We start from the raw sequence: 24,265 nt of genomic DNA on the forward strand, positions 1-24,265 counted from the left end.
AAGTTTTCATTCACATTTAGAGATTTATATTTGAACTATTTTGATCTGAGCATTTTATACATTGGACAACATTTTTAAATGTGAAATGGATGTTATTATTTGTTAGATCCAAGAAGTAATTTACAAAATGGTAAGTTGACTAGTTGACACACATGTTTATTAAATTATACACGGCTTAATATTAATACATTAGTAAATAATAATACTTTTTATTAAAGAGAATAATCGTGTTTATTATGAAGGTTAGTAACAACTTTAAATCTAACACACAAATAATAATAACAATAACTAGTAACAATATATATTACTATGCACATAGGCGTAGTTAGGGGGGTTTGGAGTGGCTTAGCCCCCAGTTAAAAAAATAAGCCCCCCAAAATTCCGACGAAACCTTCCACGAGTCAGTATACGAGTATGTCTACCCCTAGGAAGACTACAGACCCCTAAAAAAATTTGACCACCCTATGTCTATGACTATGCAGTTGTATCGAATTCGAATTAGTTGATTTTATGAATACTAATAAAATTCATAAAAATACACTATAGATTAATTCTGTACAATATATTTACTTTAAATGATTTTATTAAGTATCATTAATTTACCAACTTTTCTAAGTTTATAATATACTAATATAATAGAAATAATTAATAAACCAATAAATACCAATCATTAACCAACTTTATTTTAACTAGTTATTTACCTATTTATTAGTTTTTTTTAATAGTTATTTTAATATACTTATACTCATTCACAATAAAGGTTATTCAAATTATAAAAATTCTATAATTTTTATAAATTATTACATTGATTACATTGTCTATATCGATGAAAGTATATTAATGTTTTTAAAATAATAGTCCACTCTTCAACTAAAAATGAAAATTGAAATATTTAATATTAATTTATATCAATTATACAACTTTAAGTAATATTATAAAATATGACATAAATTATTATTCATAAATAGAATACAAAATCCATGTTTAATGCAGTCTCTGATAGAAGACAGCAACATTTTTATAACATAAAATATTTGTTGATGATAACCGCCACTTTAATACGATACTTATGTAGTTATGCTTATATGTGTTTTCAGATCTAATAACCATTTGTTATCTGGGTGGGTGTTTTTTATATGATTTCTATACATTGAAAATATTTTGTAATAATTGCGGGATTTATTTATTTTTTATTTGAATTATATATGGGTTTTCATTTAAAAATAAACATCAACTTTATATGGATTAATATAAAAATGTCAATAGATAAAATAAAAATTAAACTCAAGACTGAAGATAATAGAATATATTTTTGTTAAAACTAATAATTAATAAAAAAAATATTTTAATAAAATGTAAATTACAAACGCAATAATAAATAATAATAAAAAATTATTTTCATTAGGCTTAATAACTTCAACTTAATAAATCAAAAAATTGTCGAAACCATTATTGTTAATACGATATTTGTTGTATAGTTTATATTATAGTTGTATATAATAAAATATCAATATGTTTAATCGATAAAGGTATTTTAAAAAAAATACTCGTTCTTGAGACGTAAAATGTTTGCCTATTTAAACATGGCACGCGTTATCTACCTAGAAATGTTATATAAATAGTATACCTACCGCTAGTCTCTAATATTAAAAACTAACCACATTAAATATGTCACTCGTCCTAAATGTAAAAACAAACACCTTAAACTTGTAAAATTTGATTGTTTCATTAATTATTAAATTCAACATTTCAATTGTTTGTTCCCTTATTATTTGTTGTCTTAACTCATAGGTGAAAATATCAACTTTAAAATTTTATATTATTAACTATTTAAATTATTTATAGGTACTGTAAATAGGAGTATGTACAGTAATAACATTATTTAGTGTAAAGATATGTTATTTTCACTGAGACATTTTTTTAAAAACTGGTGAAATATATTTGTATTCAATAAAAAAAAGATTTATTCGATTTTTAAGACAAGTAAGTATCCTGGACATTCAAGTTGTAACCACATAGAAAAAATATTTATAATTAAAGGTATTTAATAATACTCATAGTAAAAAGTTTTAAAAAAGAAAATATAATAATTCCGTTTAATTTTACTGTTGTTATTTTCCTAGTTTATTTCTGGCCACAAAGCTCTTCCTTGTTTGCACCACTAACTATTAAAGAAATTATTATAATACGATGTATAAATTACATTTATTGAGTTTCATACACACAAAAAAGTATGAAATCAATAGGTACTAAAAGTTCATTTAAATTAAATAATTATTTATAAAAACCATTTTTATTTAATTTTTTTTTATTGGTCCAAGTTTTTGATAGAAACTCTAGGGTACATAAAGATACTTATATATTCATAAACATTATTAAAATGAAAAATCAAATATTATATGAACATTTATCAATTATCAATAATAAAAGTAAACTACTACAAATGTTTTATGATCGTAGTTCACATTATAATTTAAATTTACAAAAAGAAATAATGTTTAATAATGTTCCGGTTGTTGGAATTTGTTCTATAAAATTATTCAATTGGCAATGATTTAATTTAAAATATTTGGTACCTGCTGAGTTTATTTCCTTCATAAATAATAAAGAATACAATGAAATTGATAATTGTCAAAACAAACATAAAAGTATAATAGTCATTATTTTGTTAATTGTTTTAAACTACATCAACATAAAGGTATTAGTCCTATAAAAATAGTTAATAGTCTTAGTTATTGACTGTTACCTATTATAAAATTAAATTAAGTGGTTCTTATTAACATCGTTTTTTATATTTTCTTTACCAACTTCTTTATTTTATTTTAGTTATCATAAACTCAAACATTTTCTACTATAAAATGATAGGTAAAAATAACTACACAGTCGACAGAAACTGAATATCTACCTACGTAAAAACAAAATAAAAACAATATTTATAAATTGTAGTTGAATAATTGAAATGGTATCGAATATTACTAAATCATATCATCATATATCTACATGTTTACCTAATTATGATTAATATACATTTTGATAACCAATAGGTCAGTAATAGATGAAAACTCAATACCTACTCAAGACAAATGCATTGCAGTTTGTGCTATACAGTGTTTTTTCAACGTATAATTTACTAAGTTTATTTAAAAATATATTTAAGTGAATGAAAACAAAATATGATAAAACTTATAGTTTTGAAGTTAGTAATTAACAAATAACTATAATTTTTGTCAAGATTTTGAAGTGCTATTAAGAATATATCTACTTATAATAGTATAATAATGAAAAAAAATCGAAATTGGCAAAACTACATTTTACGTAACTAAAAAATTTTATTTTCACAAAACGTATTGCGAATAATAAGAACAATTTCAAGAAGGTGAAACTTCAATAATTTTTACTAGGAAATTCTGACTTTAAAAATGGCCTTATTTATTTAACTCGTGTTTAGTCATGCGTCATTTACAAATTATTCAATAAACCTACCAGTCAAAATGAGTAAATATCAATAAAAAACTTTTTTTTTTCAAATACCTTTATACAATTATTGTATTTTTCTTTGTGCAATCTTAACTAATTTTTGTTAAATAAAATAAAATTTCGCATCATAATTTTAAAACGTTTCCATTTGAAATTGTAATATTCTCAGTTCTTGCAGTGAGCAATATTTATTTCACACAGTTTTTGACAATTTCTTACGTATTTAATTAATATTTACTGTACTCATTGATGATTCATCATACAAATATTTCTATATGTTTTAACACATAGATATTTATGGAACTTTTTTTCTTTTAAAAAACTTGTTAATTATAAAAGCATAGTTTCAATGTGTCATACTATAAGTAAGTACTTACTGACCTACCTATTTTTTATTAACTGTACGCTTGATATGTATATATCTAGGTATAATCACATTTTTAGGTTCTAAGCAGTTCTAAAGAGCTAAATGATATTATCCATGGTTGAAATAATTTAATATTTTAATCAAGACCGCGGGATGACATTATTATTAACGGAGCTCGAGGTTGCATAGAAAAAACATGGTTTTGTAGAAAATGTATCAAAATATTGCAAACATGTGATTATTATAGTGTTTAACTTAACGTAGATATGAACACTAAATAATATTTTGTATACGAAGGAATTTGGTTTTTATTAATATAATTTACGGGTGTACCATTAGGTATTTAGACAGTTTAAAAAATAACTATTTCACGACTAATCGTATATAACGGGTACAAACAATCTGTAATACTAGACATTTTGACATAATAAAGATACATTAACGATATCTTCGTGCATTTATTACAAATATGAAATAGACATTTAAGGATTTAGGTAAGAACTTTAGTAGGTACTTACCTATTTGGTACGTATTTCGTTTAAAGATGAAGTATTTTTGGTGAATATTCGGTACGCAATTTGGATAGCCGGATAGGTGGGATAAACTAGAACCATATTAATAAAACAAATTAATCTATTTTACATTTAAACTACATACTAGTATATTATACATTAACACTTTGTATTGGTAGATATAGGTACAGTATACCAGCTAGATATTATTTAATATGTTTCTAGTATAATTTTAATAAATTAGTATTAACGTATAATACATATTTGTCTATAAATTTGGTGCGTTACGTAGGTAAGTAGAGAATACGTACGTATACTATGATAATATTATACAATACCTAGGTCAATAGATGTACCTACCTAAATATGAAATATGAATTATGTCTATGTATAAAACCTATAGGTCATAGAAAAAAATAATCTATGAAAATAAGTATCAACTACAGTCCACAGGGCACAGACGTAAAAAACAATTATTGTTTTATAATATTTTGACGATGGACTATGCCGACCATGTTATTAATTATTATTTTGAAAATTTAAAATATAATACTCAGATCGGTGACTGACAACTATTTACTAATTTCATTTTGGTCGATGCGTCCGCTCATTGGGCGAATCGTAACCGTAACGAGTTATCTATTAATGATAACGGTCACGATATCTAATCAAGAAACTCTACAATCAACAATGTACGTAAGTAAAGACTCATGTGTTTTTGAAGTGCAGCGATTTATTACGTGATTTTAGAGTTGAATTTCTTACAAAAACAAGAGTTCCGGCGACTTGCAAATCTATAAATATTTTTTTTTAATGATTGAACAAAAACTACATCAAAATGAAAACGCGATTCTCCACGTTGGACATTATGTGTATCGTCAACGAAATTCAAAAGTGAGTGTTAAGATGTTTTGCAGTAACTCGTTTGACTAAAGATCTCTGTGTTTAAAGTATAATATTTACTAGCCATATTTTATTAGCAAAACCAATGGTTTTAGAATATTAGGTATATATATTCTTAATGCTTAAAATGAAAATATAATTGTATGTACTATATTAAGATAAGTCATTAGGTACTCATTAGTAGGGCTTGTAAGTTGTAGGATATATTTGGTAAATGTTTGTTTAAAGATGAAGTGTTAGCGAGTTTCATATTTTAACACCTAACCTATATTTACTCAAATAATTACAGACTTAACTGAAAATTTATTCTACACAAGAATGTGTTTAAAGCCAAACATATTAAATGTTTATTTTGCATATTTCTTCATTTTTCTGCTAAAAGTACATGTTTATTATTTACTGTATTCTAAAAAAATTGAGTTTTTTGTGTTTATTTCCATTCATGTTTTGTCCATTTTAACTAATTAAACTACTGACCCCCTCTATTCATTAATAGCAATTTATGATTATCTACTTTAGAAGCTTACAGTTTGAAGTTTTGTAATTATTAATTGATATTATAATCATGATCTTCGACATTTAAAAATTTAAAAATATAATGGCTATGGAAAGATAATTGTGATTTTTTTGAAAAAATGTGTATTTATTGAAATATTTTTCTGTATCAAGTAAGTATTAATGTGAGAAAGAACCAACTTAATTAAACAATGAAAATTCTATTTTGTATATACATATACAGTAGAGCCTCAATTGTTCGGATTATTAATTTGTCCGGACTATTAAGATTTTCAAGATAATCTACTCAAGTAACTAAGATTTTTATTTTTAATTCCACCACTTTTATATTTATTGCACTTAAATTACAAAACTAATAAATAACTTTAACATAATGAATTTAAAAAAAAAAAAAATGTTTTTAATAATAGAATTTAAGTATTGTAGTCAGTAATTTTTTTATTTGAAGAATTTCGAACAAGCAACAATTGTATTTATGAACAAATAGACTTATGCCTTCCGAATTACTATATTCATCAGATTATCGAGGGTCCAGACTATTAAGGTTCAACTGTATATTTTTTTTAAATTTCAATGGATCACAAAACCCAAATACAATATATTGATAGTAATATAAATGAAAATAATACAAATAATACTTACAATATTATAAAACATAGAATACAAAATATTCTTTTCACACAATATTACTAAAAGATTTAAAGATAATAAAGTTAAATAATTAAAATTTTGTTTTGTCTACTAATGATATAATTCTACTAATAGGTGAAATCAAAGCATAGTTTATTCTTTTTTTTTAATTTATAAATAATAATATTAGATCTAGTTCTAAGTATATTTAATGATATTAAAATTTAAAAAACTTCAAAGTTCTGGACAACCAATATAACCATTTATAAGTTTAAACAAAAAAAAATGTAATTATAGCTGAGAAAAATGTGGCTCATGAATAATCTTACATCTGAATGCTAAAAATGTAGGAAACAATTTTTAATATTATCTAAGAATTAAATTTAATATTTTATGTAAGAGAATCAAGCTACAAATTTCACTTGGATTAAGGATATAAATAAAATGTATAATACAATAAGATTTGTGAAGTCTTTACAATTACTAATAATAAAACTTAATATTATAGAATAATTACTAATGTTATAAGTGTTTATTGAAAAAAAATAGTATAATCAAATATTACACTTAAATCATTGATACGTATCATGAAATGTTAACTTAGTTAAGAGTTTAGATGTGAAACTCAACACCTAGAAAATGTTATTATTTTATACTTTTCAATATTTAAGAATAATTTGTTTACTAATTTGACTGAATATTCCAATCTATTTGTATTAATGATGCATCATTAGTCAAATTTATTTATTGATTTATTTCCAACTATAGTTTTACATTTTATTATATAATTAAAGTAACAGAAGTTGGTCACTTTCAAACCATTGGCTATGTAGAAGTGAGAGTTATAAGACACACAGTATTAAAGTAATGGTAATAAGTTAAACAATATACACATGTGAAAAAAAATGTTAACAATAAATAATAATAATGTTATGAATTAAAGTATCATAATATTGGTTTTGTAAATTTTAAAGAATATAAGTACCAAAGGAGAAAATAGAACATAATGATGTGGTTTTAAAATAATTAGAAATGACAATATAATGTTTAATGTACTTGAATAAACTTATGCTAAGTTTCATAATATTATAAATAATGGTAGTAACATTTTTTTGTTTTAAATGACAAAGATAATAAAAGTTTTAAAGATTAATTTTAAATTTAACACAGGAATTTACAAATACGTATTCTGGTCATATTTTAGAAATAGATGAATTAGTAGTAAATCACTGCAATTTATTTATTATTATTTTTTTTTTCAAAATTAATACAAAAGTAGGCAATTCCCTATTAGAAATAATTTCAAAATATAAATTTATAAACTAAAAATATCAATTATTGACACTATTATATTATATTTTTACCATTGTAATTATAAATTAAATCTTGTTAAAATAATATCAAAATTAAACAAGTTGTTTCAAATTTGTAAATATAATTGTTATCATTAATATTTAATTATATTTTAATTGTTAATGTATTTTATATATGAATGGTTTTATTTGTTTTTATAGATACAAAGGCATGAGATTACAAAGAGTTTATGACATAGATCATAAAACATATTTGTTTAAATTTCAACTTAACAGCGAAAAGTGTGTGATACTATTGGAATCTGGTGTTCGATTACATGTTACTAATTATGAATGGACTAAGAATGAAGCTCCTAGTAGTTTTAGCATGAAGGTATATTATTTTAACTATGTCAAGTTGTCAAGTTACATTTTATAAATGTTTTTTTTTGTAATTTCTTATGACTTGCATTTTAATAAATAAAATTGAAATACATTTTCAATAATTTGTTTATAGTTTTAGAACTATTTATAGAGTATTATTATTATATAATAATTATATTATTCCTAACCATTAAACAGTCATTATTATTTTTTATTAAATTATAATAACATACCTACTATTATATCTACATAATCATAATGATTTTAGTGATTAGATAGAATAGTATTAAATTTTTATATAAACTTTGACTTATCTTGCAATGAAAATTAATTAAACTATATACTTGTATATTTGAATATTAATTTAAGATTAACTTTTCATTAACTCTTATTTTTAATAACAATAAATCATTTGTTGAATTTAGCTAAGAAAACACTTATCAAACAAACGGTTGGAAAAATTAACACAAATGGGATTTGATCGAATTATTGATCTACAGTTTGGTGTTGGAGAAGCAGCATATCATGTTATATTAGAATTATATGATAAAGGCAATATTATTTTAGCAGATAAAGATTATATTATGATAAATATTTTACGTCCACACACCGAGGATGAAAAGCAGAAGTAAAATATTTATTCAGTTTCCCTAAATATGTTAAATAATCAATTTAATTACTTAGATGAATTTTGTTTGTATATTTATTAATTAAATCATTTATTCATTTATTTTTTAATATTATAGGTTTTTTGTTAAAGAGGTATACCCTAATAGTAGACCAAAAATTCGACTTAGTCCACCAACTGAAGATTCTTTGATTCAAGTTCTAAAAACAGCTAAACCTTCAACAAACTTAAAAAAATTTATTTTTTCAAATTTTCCAAATTGTTTAGGTTAGAAATTTTTAAATCATTATTATTATTATTATTATTATTAATACTAATAATTATTATTTAACTTTCTATTAACATTTTTAATTTTTTTTATATCTTATAGATTATGGTAATTCTTTATTGGAACATATGTTAATAAGTGGTGGTTTTTCAACAAATACCAAAATTGGTGTTGAATTTAATATTGACACAGATATTCAAAAGCTTATGAATTGTTTTATTATTGCTGAGAAGTTTTTAGACAATATAACTACATTAAAAGAAGTAAGTGAATATTATATTTTTTTTTTTTTATGCTTTCCTATTAGAATGTTTATTAAACATACATTGTAATGAATAGAAATTAGATTTAAGTTCTAAAAATTATGTTAAAATATAATATTATGTTGTTTAAAATAGGTAATTTATTCTCCTGATATTTTTTTTTAAATATTAGTTAAAAGTTGATTTATGTTTGGAAAACTTAAAATATTCTTTTAATATTTTGTAAAAAAAAAAAAAAACAAGAGAAAGATAACTGCTCTGCTATACAGTAGAAGTGTTGAGTTTACTCAAATATGTATAAATCAATATATGCTCATGTTTATGTTGAATTTAAATTTAATAATAAATCATTGCATAGGATAAAGAACTGAGCAAAGAAAATCCACTTATTCATTACTTTTAATTTTGGGTTTCATGACACGCGAATCTTAATAATATGAAATTTTATATAATAGGGATTAGAGATAAAATTTCAGGATAGTTCATTTAAGAATTTATCAAATAATTTAGTCAGCTAAAATCATTAAAATGGCTTCTGAAATTCAAAGTTTCATTATTAAACTATGTTACAAATGATTTCAATGTTAGTTAAACTTAATTGTTTGCATTGACATGTTTCAATAATTTTAAAAGTTGTTCAAGTTCTGAATTGGGCTCTAAATTATTGACCTGTTGAACCGTATTTTAAAATTAATCAAATAAGAGAGATTTAATCATAAAAGTATAAAAAGTTGTAAAATTTCTAGAATTTACAGATAAACAATTAAGCAATGTTCTATTAAAGATTATATTTATAAGTTCAATAAACATGATATCTCTTGAAAAAACTATCTAAGCTTTAAATTTAAATATTATATTTTTTTTTTTTATAACTTACAGTATATTATTGTAATTTAAAATTAAATGTAATTGATAATAATTTATACATAATTAAGACCATTATTTAAATATGATACAATTTTTTTATTTATTTATAAATACTGTTATTAATACTTAGGGTAAAATTTTAGAATTTATTTGAAAATTATATAATAATAATTACTATAGTATCAACTTTTATTAGTTATTAGTTAGTACTATTTAGATTGTAATGTAATTTATTACAATTTTATATTTATGAAATAAAGATTTCAAGTTTTTATTTGTCTGTATAAATTGCCGATACATAATAACAAAATATGTTATCACGCAACTATGTTTATAGATATTTAAGAATATGAAGTTTTATTTTATTTATAGCTTTAAAAAATCATGTTCTAGGGTTTTATAATTCAAAAAATTGATCGACAATTGTTGCCTGATGGTACTATGAAAGAATTGTGTACCAATCAAGAATATCATCCTTTTTTATTTGCCCAACACCAGAATTTACCTTCAAAAACTTATGGAAGTTTTAATGAAGCGGTTGATGAATTTTATTCAAATTTAGAAAGTCAGAAATATGATGTTAAGTGCATGCAACAAGTTAGTATATTTAAACAAGACTTTATGGTGACTTAGATATTATATTTTAAAAAGATAGGCAAGTGTGTACCATTTTTTTTAGTATATATAACTATAGAAAGTATTTTTCCGTTTTTCGACAAATTCGTATTTTTATCCAATAAAAATAGTTTATTTTTTTAACCTAATTTCAGTCTTAGTATGAAATCTTATCAGAAATAATACTAATTCTAATGAAAATTATATGTGAGTTTGAAATAAATGTACATATTAACTAATTTATAATATAAGCATTAATTAATGAAAAAAAAATTGTTAAAATTTTATTTTATTTTTTACTACTTAAAAGGGTAAAACATGATAAAAATAGAAAAATATTCTTCAATAGGCACAAAAAGTTTCAAACTTTTAGAAAATCACTTTTGTATTTATTATTTTATTAAAGTGTTAAAAACATTAAAATTATAAAATATTAAAATAACAGTAGGTTACTAATAGTACTATATATCTATTATTTTTAATTAGTTCACTATATTGAAGGTATTTAAATCTTAGTATCTGATAAAAATTAACAAAAACAATAAGAATGATAAGACTAGTAAACTAGATTCAATCAGATATCCATCATAAACCACGGTAGCAGCGCTATGTATTTATTTATTTATTTTTATAAATAATAGCTGCATATATGTTATTAATACAGTTTCATGTTTCATATTAACTTTTATACTATAATTGTGTATACATCAATATGCAAAATAATACTTTATCTATAAAATTATTTGATTTGAAACACCTAAATTTTAAAACCCTTTTAGTTGTGCATATATTTAGTAAGAATATGAAAATATTACAACTTTAAACTAGAATTATACTAATAATGATTGGTTAACTATTTCCAAAAAGTTTTATTTATAAATTATAATCAACTTAAATCTATATATATATAATATATATACATATTAATATATTATATTTATTAAAGAAAATGTGTGATACACTTATTCATCAATGTCAAGACCAAACTGCGGGAACTAGAGACTTGGAATTTTTATAATATACATCTAATAATGTAGTAGTGAGTTACGATAGGATTTTATAAAATTCTCATTTTAATGATGGATTCAAATAGGGAATTTATTTCAGCAAACAAAAATCATAAAAAAACTAAAACTTAACTACTTATTTTTTCCATATTAGTAAAGAAACTCATAAGAAATGTTAAATTGAATATCCAATTCAAAAAGAAAAATTTTTATAAGTATCTAGCTATAAATTAATTTACAAATGTTTGTGATTTTGATGAATTTCAAAAACCGTTAAGTATTGGTTTTTTGTAAAGACTTACAATAATTTTGAAAACTATTGAACATTTTTTAAAAAATAATGTACAAATTATATTCAATTTTCGACTAAAGACTAGCCCCAATATTAAAAATCAAAACATTTTTACTGCCCTAAATGGTAATGACAAACAAAAAATAATACATATTGTAAATTTAATACATTTATTACTTTGCTCATGCTTCAAACATTTCAAAAATCCATCCAATACTATTTTAATATTAGTTAAAGTGATTTATTTCAAACCAATGTGATACAAAATTCTCGCTTCATGTTTTAAAATAATGTTATTATTAATTATCTATCTAAATAATATTTTTTAAAAGGAAAAAGGAGCAGTGAAAAAACTACAAAATATTGTAAAAGACCACGAAGAACGACTTAAAAAACTTCAAGATGCCCAAGATGAACATAAGTTTAAAGCTGAATTAATAACCAATAATTTGGATCTTGTTGACAGAACTATACAGTTTGTTAGGCAAGCAGTAGCAAAACAACTTCATTGGGATGAAATTTGGGATATGGTAAGACAATTAAATTTTGAAGATGAAGGATGTACATATGCAATAGTTACAAATTTGAAATTGGGTGTGAATCATATTACTCTTAAATTGTTGTAAGTTTTTCCTAAAATAATCTTCATAAATTATCATTCATATTTAATTTAATTTTTATTATTTTTTCCATTATTATTATCATTAAGTGATCCTTATAATGAAGAAAACCATAATGAAGAAAACGGTCAATTAATTGATATAGATTTAAGTCAATCTGCTTTTGGAAATGCTCAAAGGTAAAAAAGAGAATTATTTTTTTTTATTTTATAATAAATATGTATTAATATTTATTTTTAATATCATAGATATTATGGATCTAAAAAACAATCGGCTATAAAAGAGAAAAAAACCATTGACTCTTCAAGCACAGTATTGAAAATGGCTGAAAAAAAAACTAAACAAACTTTGAAAGACATGCAAGTTGTTGCTTCTATAAATAAAGTTCGCAAAACATATTGGTTTGAAAAGTTTTATTGGTTTATATCTTCCGAAAATTATTTAGGTAAATTAAACATTTATGATTAGATCATAACCATTACACTAGTGATTTATTTGTTTTATAAAATCAAATAATAAATATAAAGTCATTAATTTTCTTAATTAAACCATTTGTTTTAGTTGTAAACACATTTAGTTAAAAAAATTACTTATTAATTTCACATTATAATTATTTGAAATCGTACATCTATCATTGACCTATTTTTATATATTCTTCAGAGCCTTTAGTCTGTAACAATCAACACCAACTTTGGTACCTCACATTTCTACATAAATGAGTAGAGGTTTTCTTTTATGAAATCATTAATTTATGTATTATCTTTTAATTTATTATTTTAATAAGCATGTAATTAATTATATCTATCCGTTCTACTGATGATGTCCTTTTTTTACTAACATGAAAATGGTATGTCATTGGATACTTTCAAATATATTCACATTTCTTTTTATCTTTTTAAATCTCTTTTAAATTCTCAGTACATGTTAATGGTAAATCCTTCCACTCTACCAATCAAGTACATGTTCGAATATTATCCTGTTGGGAAAATTTATCCCTTAATACCCTCATAAATGCAATTTATGGAAAAAATACATGTATGAGGATTCATCAAATGGATCTGCTATAATTTTAATGATTCTTTGTATCTTTAAGTACTATATTGTTCTATTGTAATATTTTCAAATGAATTTTGTACCATATTATGGAGTTTTAATCAATTTTATTTAATAAATAAATTAGATAAGGTCCAAAAAAGTTTTGTTTACATTTTTATATCTACAAAACTAAAGTACTTAATCATAATCCTCTGATTAGATTACTAATATTTAAAAAGGGGAGGTGTATAAAATCATTAAAGACTATGGTTACTATTCAATGTTAATTTTGTTTATGAACTCTTTATTAGTGATATCAACTGCTAGCTTACATAAGTATTATACTCTATTGTGTATTTGTTTATTATAGTATATAGTATGTGAAAAATATATTAGCTAATAAGCATCTAAACAATTTCAATAATAATTGTTTCGTGGCTTGGCGTGGTGCATTGGCTGCTAACAGTTGCGGAATGCGACTGGGAGTAAGTAACGGCCACAGCTACTAGTTCCCGCATGGGTGACCACTCGGCTTAATAATGGTTAAAAGCCTTGCCAAATATACACGTGTTTGCTATCAGCCGTAACAACCATAACAGTCGTAAAAACAACCTACCGTACCAACCCTACCCCTACTCACAGTTCATAACCCCTACAACAGCTAATGGCCTCAGTCACTTTAAGTTCATTAAAAAAAAAAAAAAATGTTTCTTATACCTTAGTACTTGTTTTTCTATTTCTACTTTCTCTCCATTTGTAACATTTAACTTTTTAATACCATAGGTTGATCACTGTATCTTTACATTTTCAATGTCATACCTCTTTCTCAAGAATTGTGTCAAAGTTTAACTCAAATTCAATTCTAAATAAACTTTATTGTGCATATCTAATGCAAATCAAATTTTCAATTCTAATAAATATTAAGATTATGGCTTAAATTTTAGATTTAATTAATATTATATATGCAATATATAAAATATAAATTACCATATAGATAACATATTTTTAATAGCAGTGTTATTTTATAACTTCAGTTAAGTTATTTATTTGTTTAGACTTATTTTATTTTTTTAATGTTGACAATCACTATTTAGATACATTTTATAAATTTAATAGTTTTGCATTAAATTTAAAATATATTCCTAGTGATTAAAAATTATAATTTTTTAGTAACAGTTTAATATTTTAAATTAACAAAAATATAATGTATACCTTTTTTTTTTATTTGCAATTCTTATCTAATTTATTTTTCATTTTTAGTTATTGCTGGACGTGACGCTCACCAAAATGAAGTTATTGTAAAGCGATACATGAAATCATCAGATGTTTATGTACATGCTGGATTTAGTGGAGCTACAACTGTTATAATTAAAAATCCAACTAATCAAACTGTCCCCCCTGCTACGCTTAATGAAGCAGCTGTTATGGCAATTTCATACAGGTTATTAAATATTTTAAAACGACTAAAAGCCATAATTTTATAGAAATATTAGTAAATTAAATTTATGTGGGATAAAATAAGATTAATGTACTAAATAATTTTATGAAACACAAAATTCAATAAATATAATAATTTGTCAACTTAACAGAAAAGCCACAAACAGAAGTTTTAAAATGTTGATTTAGCATTACCGCAATACATAAAAAAAATTCTCTTTTTCTTATCAATACAAGAAAAATAATTTGATTTTCTTATCTTACTAATAGAATGATTGCTAATAATCACTGAACAAATATTCACCAAAGATATGATGAGTTTTATCTGACACTAATGACTAAATAGCCTATTCAAATCTATCCAACGAAAATTATTAAGATAACAAATTATATTTGTATTTTTCAAACTGATTGTTTTTCTACACAATTTAATTTCAGTCTTAGTATAAAATTAGAAAATAAACTAATGCTAAATAAATTATAAACAAATATGAAAACAAGTTTAAAATAAATATTTTTTAGTTAAAAACAAATTCTTATTTAATATTACAATTATTTAATCCAAATCAAAGATGTACTAATAATAATTAATGATTTACAATTTTCAAAAAGTTCCATTTGTAAGTTGCACTTATAAATTAAAATCAACTTAAATCTATATTTAAAAAAAGTTTTGCAACACGCTCACTCATTCATCAATACCTAAATCAAATCAAATTGACTTATAAATTTTAAATTTATGTAGTATAAATCTTTAAAGGTATAATAGTAATATAAGAAAGGATTTTCAAGGTGGACTTATTCATGGATTTTGTTTTAGCAAATAGAAATTTAATATTAGTTTATTTGATTAGGAAGGTTTAGTTAAAAAAAATAAAATAATTATTATAATTGGATATAATTCTAGACCTGCATTTAAATTTGGTAAAAACTATTCAAATATATGTGTTAAAAATATTTTAGTTTATATGTGATAAAATTTAAAACAAAGCAGGCCCACTGAATTTTTAATTTTACACAGTTAAACCTGTGGAGGATTAATTATTAATGTTATAATTAATAAAAATATCTCTTAAATAAAATACCAAATGCCTTAAAAAGGGACGTTTCTTTTAAAAAACTACAATTTTTTAACATTTCTCTTACAATTTTTTTTTTAATTAATTCAACAAGAATTTTAGGACTATGATGATTTGATTCAGTGGCGTATCCTGTGATGGAGGGGGTTTAAGGGGTTATAACCCCCCAGACCCCCTACTCCCGAAGTGTCTTCGAAATTAAAAATAAAGTACTATAAATACTTCAAGTCATTTATTAACCTAATATGCCTAAATTAAAATTATTTGTTGTTATTTTTTAGTGCATGCACATAAATAAGTGCAATTTTAATTGTGTTCTGTTAAAATAAATGTTGTTCCTAAAAAATATTTATTTCCATAAACTTTAATTCTAATAACCACTAATGTAAATATTTAAAAAAACATTTTGAAAAATAATACTGTTATACTATTATTTTATAATAATTATTTTTGTAAATAAGGTAACAAGAATTAATTAAGTTATATTTAGAGATTTAGAGAAAAACATTATTTAATTACAGTAATATGTTAGGTAGCATACTTTTATAGATTACTTTTTGATTACTAATTATATGATAAAATTAAATCAATTATTCACTTTTTTAAATATTGTTATTCTCTATCAGCCATGCTTATCTTTTACTTTTCAGTTAATAAATAGTGAACATATTGCATAAATAATGCATATAGTTGACTCACAAAATACTAGTATTTTATATATACTAGGGGCTGGTATTTGGATATACATTTAGTTTTAGATTTTATATTTAATTAAAAATAGAAATAACTGTTAAACATCTGTGTAGCTTATATTTAATAAAATTTAAGAAAGGGTAAATCCATGGGTATTTGATTAATTACACACAAATCTGTGCTGGATCAGTTAGTATATACATAAACCATTAATAAAAATGAATTAATGATAGAATTTGTAAATATGGCACTTCCACCCTCTCTATTATAGTTAATAGGTATTATTTTTATTTAGTGCATAAAATAATATAGCTCTTAGTTTATTCAATAAATTATGTCAACTAATGATTTGATAAGAAGGTTGAAAATAATATTTCAGTGAATAAATAACTTTAAATATGGTTTCCAAACATTTAACCTTTTTATTAGTGACTTTTTGTGTTAATACAATGTTACTATTATTTATTTGTATTTCAAAAAAATTATATACTTTTTTTAAATCTATTTATTCAATTTTTTTTTGTTTTTGAAACTTATTTATTTTAAATAGTAAACTATTAAAATTTAATGTTATTATTAAAAATCAAATCAATTTATATTGTTATTTCTATATAATATTCTTAAGATTATTAAATCTTTGTTTAACTAAACAACTGTTTTTTACACTAAAAAATTAATATGATTTTCGACTTTGTCTGTATTAAAAATCATTTATTTAAATAATTTGCATTATATTATGTTTATTTTTTATAAATAGCGTAATTTATAATTCCTTTTCATTTAATAATTAATGATAAACTATGTTCAAAATTAACACATTGCTTTTTTTATAATTATAGTGTTTCTTGGTCCTTGAAAATGAATTTACAAAATGCATTTTGGGTAAAACCAGAACAAGTATCCAAAACTGCACCCACTGGAGAATATTTAACTACTGGCAGCTTTATGATACGTGGTAAAAAAAACTATTTACCAGCAACTCATCTTATATTAGGTTTAAGTTTTCTATTTAAACTAGAAGATAGTTCAATACCTAGGTAAATATTAAAAAATATATTTATATAACTTATAAAATCAATTATAATTATGAAAAAATGTGTTTAGACATGCAAATGAACGCAAAGTTAAGGGTATCGAATATGAAGCTTTAGATAAAATTGCAGAAAATAATGATGAATTTGAAAATATACCGAGTGAAAATGAAAGTGATGAAGGTAAGGTATTACTTTTTTAAATATTTATAATACTAAAATATAAATTTATTTATTATTCATCATATAATTTTTGATAATATTTTTAAAAAAGTATATGTTTAAATATTATTTAGATCTAGAAAAAAAAATTGAATTGCAAAACAAAGAAACTCCATATGTAGTTAATGATGATGGCAAAAATTTAGAAGTTAAAACAGATAATAAACATTCAGAAAAATATGAAAATGAACAAGAAAGTTTAAGATCTGATGATGAAACATCAAAAGAGTAATGACATATTTTTTTTATTTTTAAGTATTGTTACAATCTATAAAATTGTTTGTAAAATTAGTAATTTTTATATCAGAGTAAATAATTGAAAATTACAGAGTGAAAAGGTAATTAGTAATATCATCTAACAGATTAAATAAGCAAATATCATAGGCCAAAATTGTTTTAATATTTTTGAAGAATTGTCAAGAAGTTAGAGAGTCGATTTATTATAGTGAATTAGCTAAGTGGAATGAGAGGAAATGGGATTTTGTTCATTGAGATAGTATTTGGATTTTTTTTATTGTTATGAAGATTGGTGTTTTTAACATACCATGGAGTAGAAAGGATTTGACGTTTTTCACGAAATTTGGAGAAGTGGATTTAGTTTCATTATTAGTGGTTCTTTAGCTACAGGAAATGGCCTGGTGAAGAAAGACATTTCTAAATAATTTCAATTATACACCAAAATACAAATAACAATCAAATTAAAACATTATAATACCAGTTATTTTTATTATTTATTACATTACTTTATCTTTATTCCAGAATGACTTACTATTCAATGCTTTGAAAAATTTATATGTTTGCCAATATAAATTCCTTTTCCTGAAAAAATCCTAAAGACATCACTGTTTTATATAATTATACTATACACAATAAAATTTTCAAAATACAAAGATATTTTTAGGCTGTTGTCTTTTATAAATTTTTTAATATTTTTGTATACAATTTAACATAAATCTATTCACACTGTTCTACAATAAATTGATATTTTCTTATAAGTTAATAACATATGATATTATCATTTTGATAAAAAAAATAAAATATTATACTATCAATATAAATATATTATAACATAGGCTGACGGATTTCATAATTTATCATTTTTTTTATTTTTTTTTAATAAAATAATAATGTACTTTTACCCATTCATTAATAGTGCTTTAATCTATAATATCTGTTAATAGAATGTTGGCCAACTGAATGTTAAAATTGGATATCAGTGAACTGAGAATTCAGATAATTATTCATTCATATTATGAACAATTTATTATTGAATTCAAATTTAACATATTTATTATTGCAACGATTACACTCAATACTTACTGAATAACAGAGCAATTGCCTACATATTTGCTTTTTAAAAAATTAAATATATTTAAAAAGTATAAACATATATACTCATATATAACAACTTTGATTATATTTATTGTATGGCTGTTATTCAATTTAAAACCTAAAAATCAATTATTTTGTATTATTTTAAACTTTTCTTTTGGTCCTAAAGGTTTTATTTATCTTCAAACTCTAATAATATATTACTTTTATTCTAATATAAAATCAATTAAATTATCTACCATATATTTTGATATTCTACACATAACTTATCTACTTACTATACTTAAACTTTATTTAAATGTATGGTTTTATTTATCAGTGTTATAGATAAAACGAGTATTCCAAATTGTAATAATTCATGCGAGACTGTTGAAAAATCTAATCTTGTATCTTCAGATAGTGATGATGATGATGACAAGCAGAATGAAGTTCATAATTTAGGTAAGACTTTGTAAAAAGTTAAAACTCAACTTAAATTATTTAGTAAATTATTACAGTATAGTGTTGATTATCCATGAGTTAACATTAATTTATTTTCAGATCATAGTTATACTATTCTTATTAAGAAATTCAATATTATTTTATGTACTACATATTAAAAAAATGAACGTTAGGACATAAATATCCTACTTTAAATAATACTATACATTTAGATCATACACTATGCATATATAAATTTTATTTTAAACTAAATTTTTAATTTCATGTTTATTGTTATTTGTTAACATAAGTTAATTATTAGCCCCCCTTTACTCTACCCTATGAAAATTAGTGTGGGTAATTGACCCTTCACTGTTAATTTTGTTTATTTAAACAATCTTAAGTTTTGAAATTGTATAAAAACTGAATAAAATATAATTTTTTTTACATTTTATTTTCATAGTTAATTCATATTTAATTTACAGATAGGAAAAATGAAACAGTGAAACCACAAGTTTTAAAACGAGGTCAACGAGGAAAATTAAAGAGAATCAAAGAAAAATACAAAGATCAAGATGAAGATGAAAGAGAAATGAGAATTAAATTATTGCATGTAATGTATATTAAAAACTATAAGTATACAAAATGTACCTAAGTTATGAAAAAATATTCCAATTAATCAATCTAAAATAAAATTATTTAGGTTTGCTATTATATGAATATTGCACAATTGACTTAAAAGTAAAATTCTTGTTTATTTTATTATTTATTAGCCTCTAGTAACATTTAAAGAGATCTTAAGCATAACTATAAATTAAGAATACTAATAATTAATTATTATTTTACAAAAAGCTAAAAAATAATTAATAAAAATAAAATCAATTATTTTAAGTATATAATTTACATATTTTATTGTTTAATTATTATTTTTTGAAATTAAACAAAGGTAACTTTACCACTTATTACTTATTTAAATTGATATGTTGAGAAATAAGAGTATAACAATAAGTGAAATGCTTAAGATTGGACTTATTTAGTACAGTAAAAGTATGTACTTGATGTGGCCTAATTAGAAGTGAATATTTTATAAATGCCCCGCTCCTCATACTGAAACTCAGTGTTTGAGTGATTATAGCGTGTTTCAATATTTATTGTGCCCTTATTCACGAGTAACTGTGAACCAACCCAGTAGTATTAAATTAAAATATGTACAATTATTTTAATTTGCATTATAAATAGAAAATAATAATATAAATATGTAGTATTAAAAATTTTCATGTTCTTACAAATAATATTTTTTTTGAATTACAAAAAAATAACTAAAATCATTATAATTATCATAATTATTGTTTAAAGGTCATATTTTATGTGAGGATTAGACTAACCTTTTTTTAAATAATAAATATAAAACAAATGATTATGCTAAATTTTAGCTTATTTATCTGAGTATAGTTTTTGTTTGATTGGTAATAGATATTGATTGTCCTATATGTTTTCTATTATTCTATCTTTAAGTTATACTTTAACTCGTGTAACGTTTTGTATTATTAGTGTCATAATAATTATTTTTTTACTTTCTTAAAAAATACATTCTTGTAATTTTTTTCTATAAATAAATAATTAAAGTATGTTTATTTTATTTTAGTCATCGATGAATGAAGACAAAAAGCTGAAACGAGCCAAAAAGAAAGATAAAAAGAATAAAAAGTCAACCGACAAAAATAAGACTACAGGAAATAAACAAACATTCATTAAACCTTTGCCTATGCTTTTAGAAGCATCAAATGATACAACTCAATTCGAAGTTCAAAAGGAACCAATAAAAAAATCTGAGGATAATGAAAACTCAGATGATGAAACAGATAAAGCAACAGATTTAACTGAGACTCAAATGTTGGATTCATTAACTGGTATACCATACGCTGAAGATGAATTACTTTTTGCTGTACCAGTAGTAGCGCCTTACACTGCCCTCACAAATTATAAGTAATTAATTTTATTTTAAATGTTTTGAAATTAAACTAAACCTGTTTTTTTTTATTAGATACAAGTTAAAATTAACACCAGGAAACACAAAAAGAGGTAAAGCGTCAAAAACATGTTTGAATCTCTTTTTAAAAGACAAAACTTCAACAACTAGAGAAAAAAACTTAATGAAAAGCGTCAATGTACAGGATATTGCTAGAAATATACCTAACGGTGTTAAATTGTCTGCTCCGTCACTCAGCAAAGTGCTTAATAAATAGGCAAATAATTAGCATTGTATATATTTTATTATTTCACCATTGAAGCTAAACTAATTATTTATACATTAGTATATCAATTTTTTTATCCAACTTACATCTATACTTTATATCTAAGTATTAAAGAAAATTTATTGTTAATTTAGAAACACATTATATTTTTTGTATCATGCTTATTCCTAAACACCAACAATTACTTTTTAAATATAATAAATTATAATATCAAGCAGACTATGAAATGTATATTCTAACTTGTTACTTAGTAAAAATAAAAATATAAATTAGATTAATGTTATAAATTTTAGTTGACTAGATATTATTTATTCATTAATTTAATTATAAGTTAACATAATATAAATATATATATATATACATATGTTTATACATTTATCCTAATCTAACCCAAGTGTAAAATATTGGATGAACACCTTATTTTTTTGACAACATGTATAGGTGCTTCCAGATCTATCTTTTGGCAGGAAATCAGACAATTTATTTGTAAATAAAAAACTCTTCTCATGATATATTAAGACAAAAAACCTTCAAAAAGATTTAATTAGATAGGCATGTCTAAACCTCGATAGCAAAATATTAATCACATGTAATCTTGTGACAAGAAAATCATTTAACTCAATTTAAACACATTGAATAACAATTTTTACAAAGTTTAATGTCACATTTAGAATTTATTTTAATTTAAATAAATGCATATGAAATTTACTTGTCACAAATGGAAGATAATGTGAAAAACATTGTACAACAAACATTGTTAATAGTTGGTCTAAGCGGTCTTTTATACCTTGTGTTTTGAAATTAAATTTTAGTAAAACTTAATCTTGAAAACGATCTTTCACGAATACAGTTAGTAACACGAAACTGTAACTAATGTTTTTATTTAGTTTCATATATATTTATAAACAACATAGCTTTTTTATCTTTAGTCAAACGTTACATCAAATTAAAACATTTGTTATTGTTGTTTTAATGTGTATAGTCAATAACTGACTATCAGCTTCCAATTTATTTTGTTTCAAATCAAACATACGAGTTAAATTAAAAATATTTTAATTTTTAGTGTCAACATTACTAAATAATTGAAACTGTTTTCTATTTGAATTTTTTCTTGATTAAGTCTAACCTCTGCTATTTATTATTTTATCCATTTTAGGTAAGTATACATTGATTTTAATTTCTAATAAAATGAAACGCTGAGTGTCGTGTGATTCATCATTTTTGGTAGATACTTAACTTAGTTTCACATCTGACATAGATTTGTTACCAGTATATTAATGTATTATACATTTATAACCATTGTTATTTACTAACTTAAATAACCATGATTATAGCATCTCATAGTGAAAAATAATTTATTTAAAAAAAAAAAATAACAATACTAATAACATTTATTAGTAGACACTAAATGGTTATTTTATGTGATTTAAACTTTAGATTATGGACACTTAGTATAATTGGTTAAGAAATGTAGAATGCAGGATGTTTTAAACACTGCACTATTATACATTTATATATTATGAATTATTTATTTAATATATTGCATATTTATTTTATTTATTTTAAACATATATGCCATAACCACTTTGTGAAATAAAAATATTTTCTAATTTGGTCACTTTTTCAGAAATTTTCTCTTTAAACTGACATTTCTAATTTTGTACCCTTTATGGGCATAGGTAATAAAATTAAAATGATGGAGTTACGTTAATATTTTATAGCAATAACTTTTTCAATCTGCATTTTGAATAAAGTACTTACTTCATTCATTATTTTAAAGTAAATATAGCATTAACATTTTATGAGAATCATGTACTTTATATTATATTGATTAATAATAAATTTTATATTTCATATTTCTTAGGATTTGTTAAGTATTTCTGTTAATTCATTGAAAGCTCAAAGGCTTTAGTTAAAAGTTTTATAATCTAAATATAATATGGTACTTAAATAGAATTCACAGCAGGTAACTTAAAGCTTATTTTTAGTACTGTGAATTTAAAGCACTAAAAACTCTAAAAAATACATTAAAAATGTCAAAAAATGCAATATAAAATGCCAAAAATTATAGTAAAAATACACTTAAAATGATTTTTGATTTAATTTTTATACTTATAATG

General features: G+C 22.4%; 1 protein-coding gene across 1 annotated transcript; it reads left to right on the plus strand.

Annotated features, from left to right (window-relative positions):
- Positions 1-5,043: 5,043 nt before the first annotated feature.
- LOC112596566 (nuclear export mediator factor NEMF homolog) lies at positions 5,044-22,375 on the plus strand. Its single transcript, XM_025342323.1, has 17 exons — positions 5,044-5,250; positions 7,920-8,091; positions 8,507-8,709; positions 8,828-8,976; positions 9,080-9,240; positions 10,501-10,704; positions 12,354-12,643; positions 12,731-12,820; positions 12,890-13,086; positions 14,937-15,117; positions 17,725-17,922; positions 17,990-18,099; positions 18,213-18,366; positions 19,790-19,911; positions 20,376-20,503; positions 21,536-21,876; positions 21,935-22,375. Exons 1-17 carry the CDS (start codon positions 5,195-5,197, stop codon positions 22,134-22,136), a joined length of 2,958 nt encoding a protein of 985 aa, XP_025198108.1. The 5' UTR covers positions 5,044-5,194; the 3' UTR covers positions 22,137-22,375.
- The last annotated feature ends 1,890 nt before the right edge of the window (positions 22,376-24,265 follow it).

The sequence above is a fragment of the Melanaphis sacchari genome, unplaced genomic scaffold (assembly GCF_002803265.2).
Source record: "Melanaphis sacchari strain LSU unplaced genomic scaffold, SCAv2.0 Contig32_pilon_pilon, whole genome shotgun sequence".
NCBI classification, from domain to species: domain Eukaryota; kingdom Metazoa; phylum Arthropoda; class Insecta; order Hemiptera; family Aphididae; genus Melanaphis; species Melanaphis sacchari.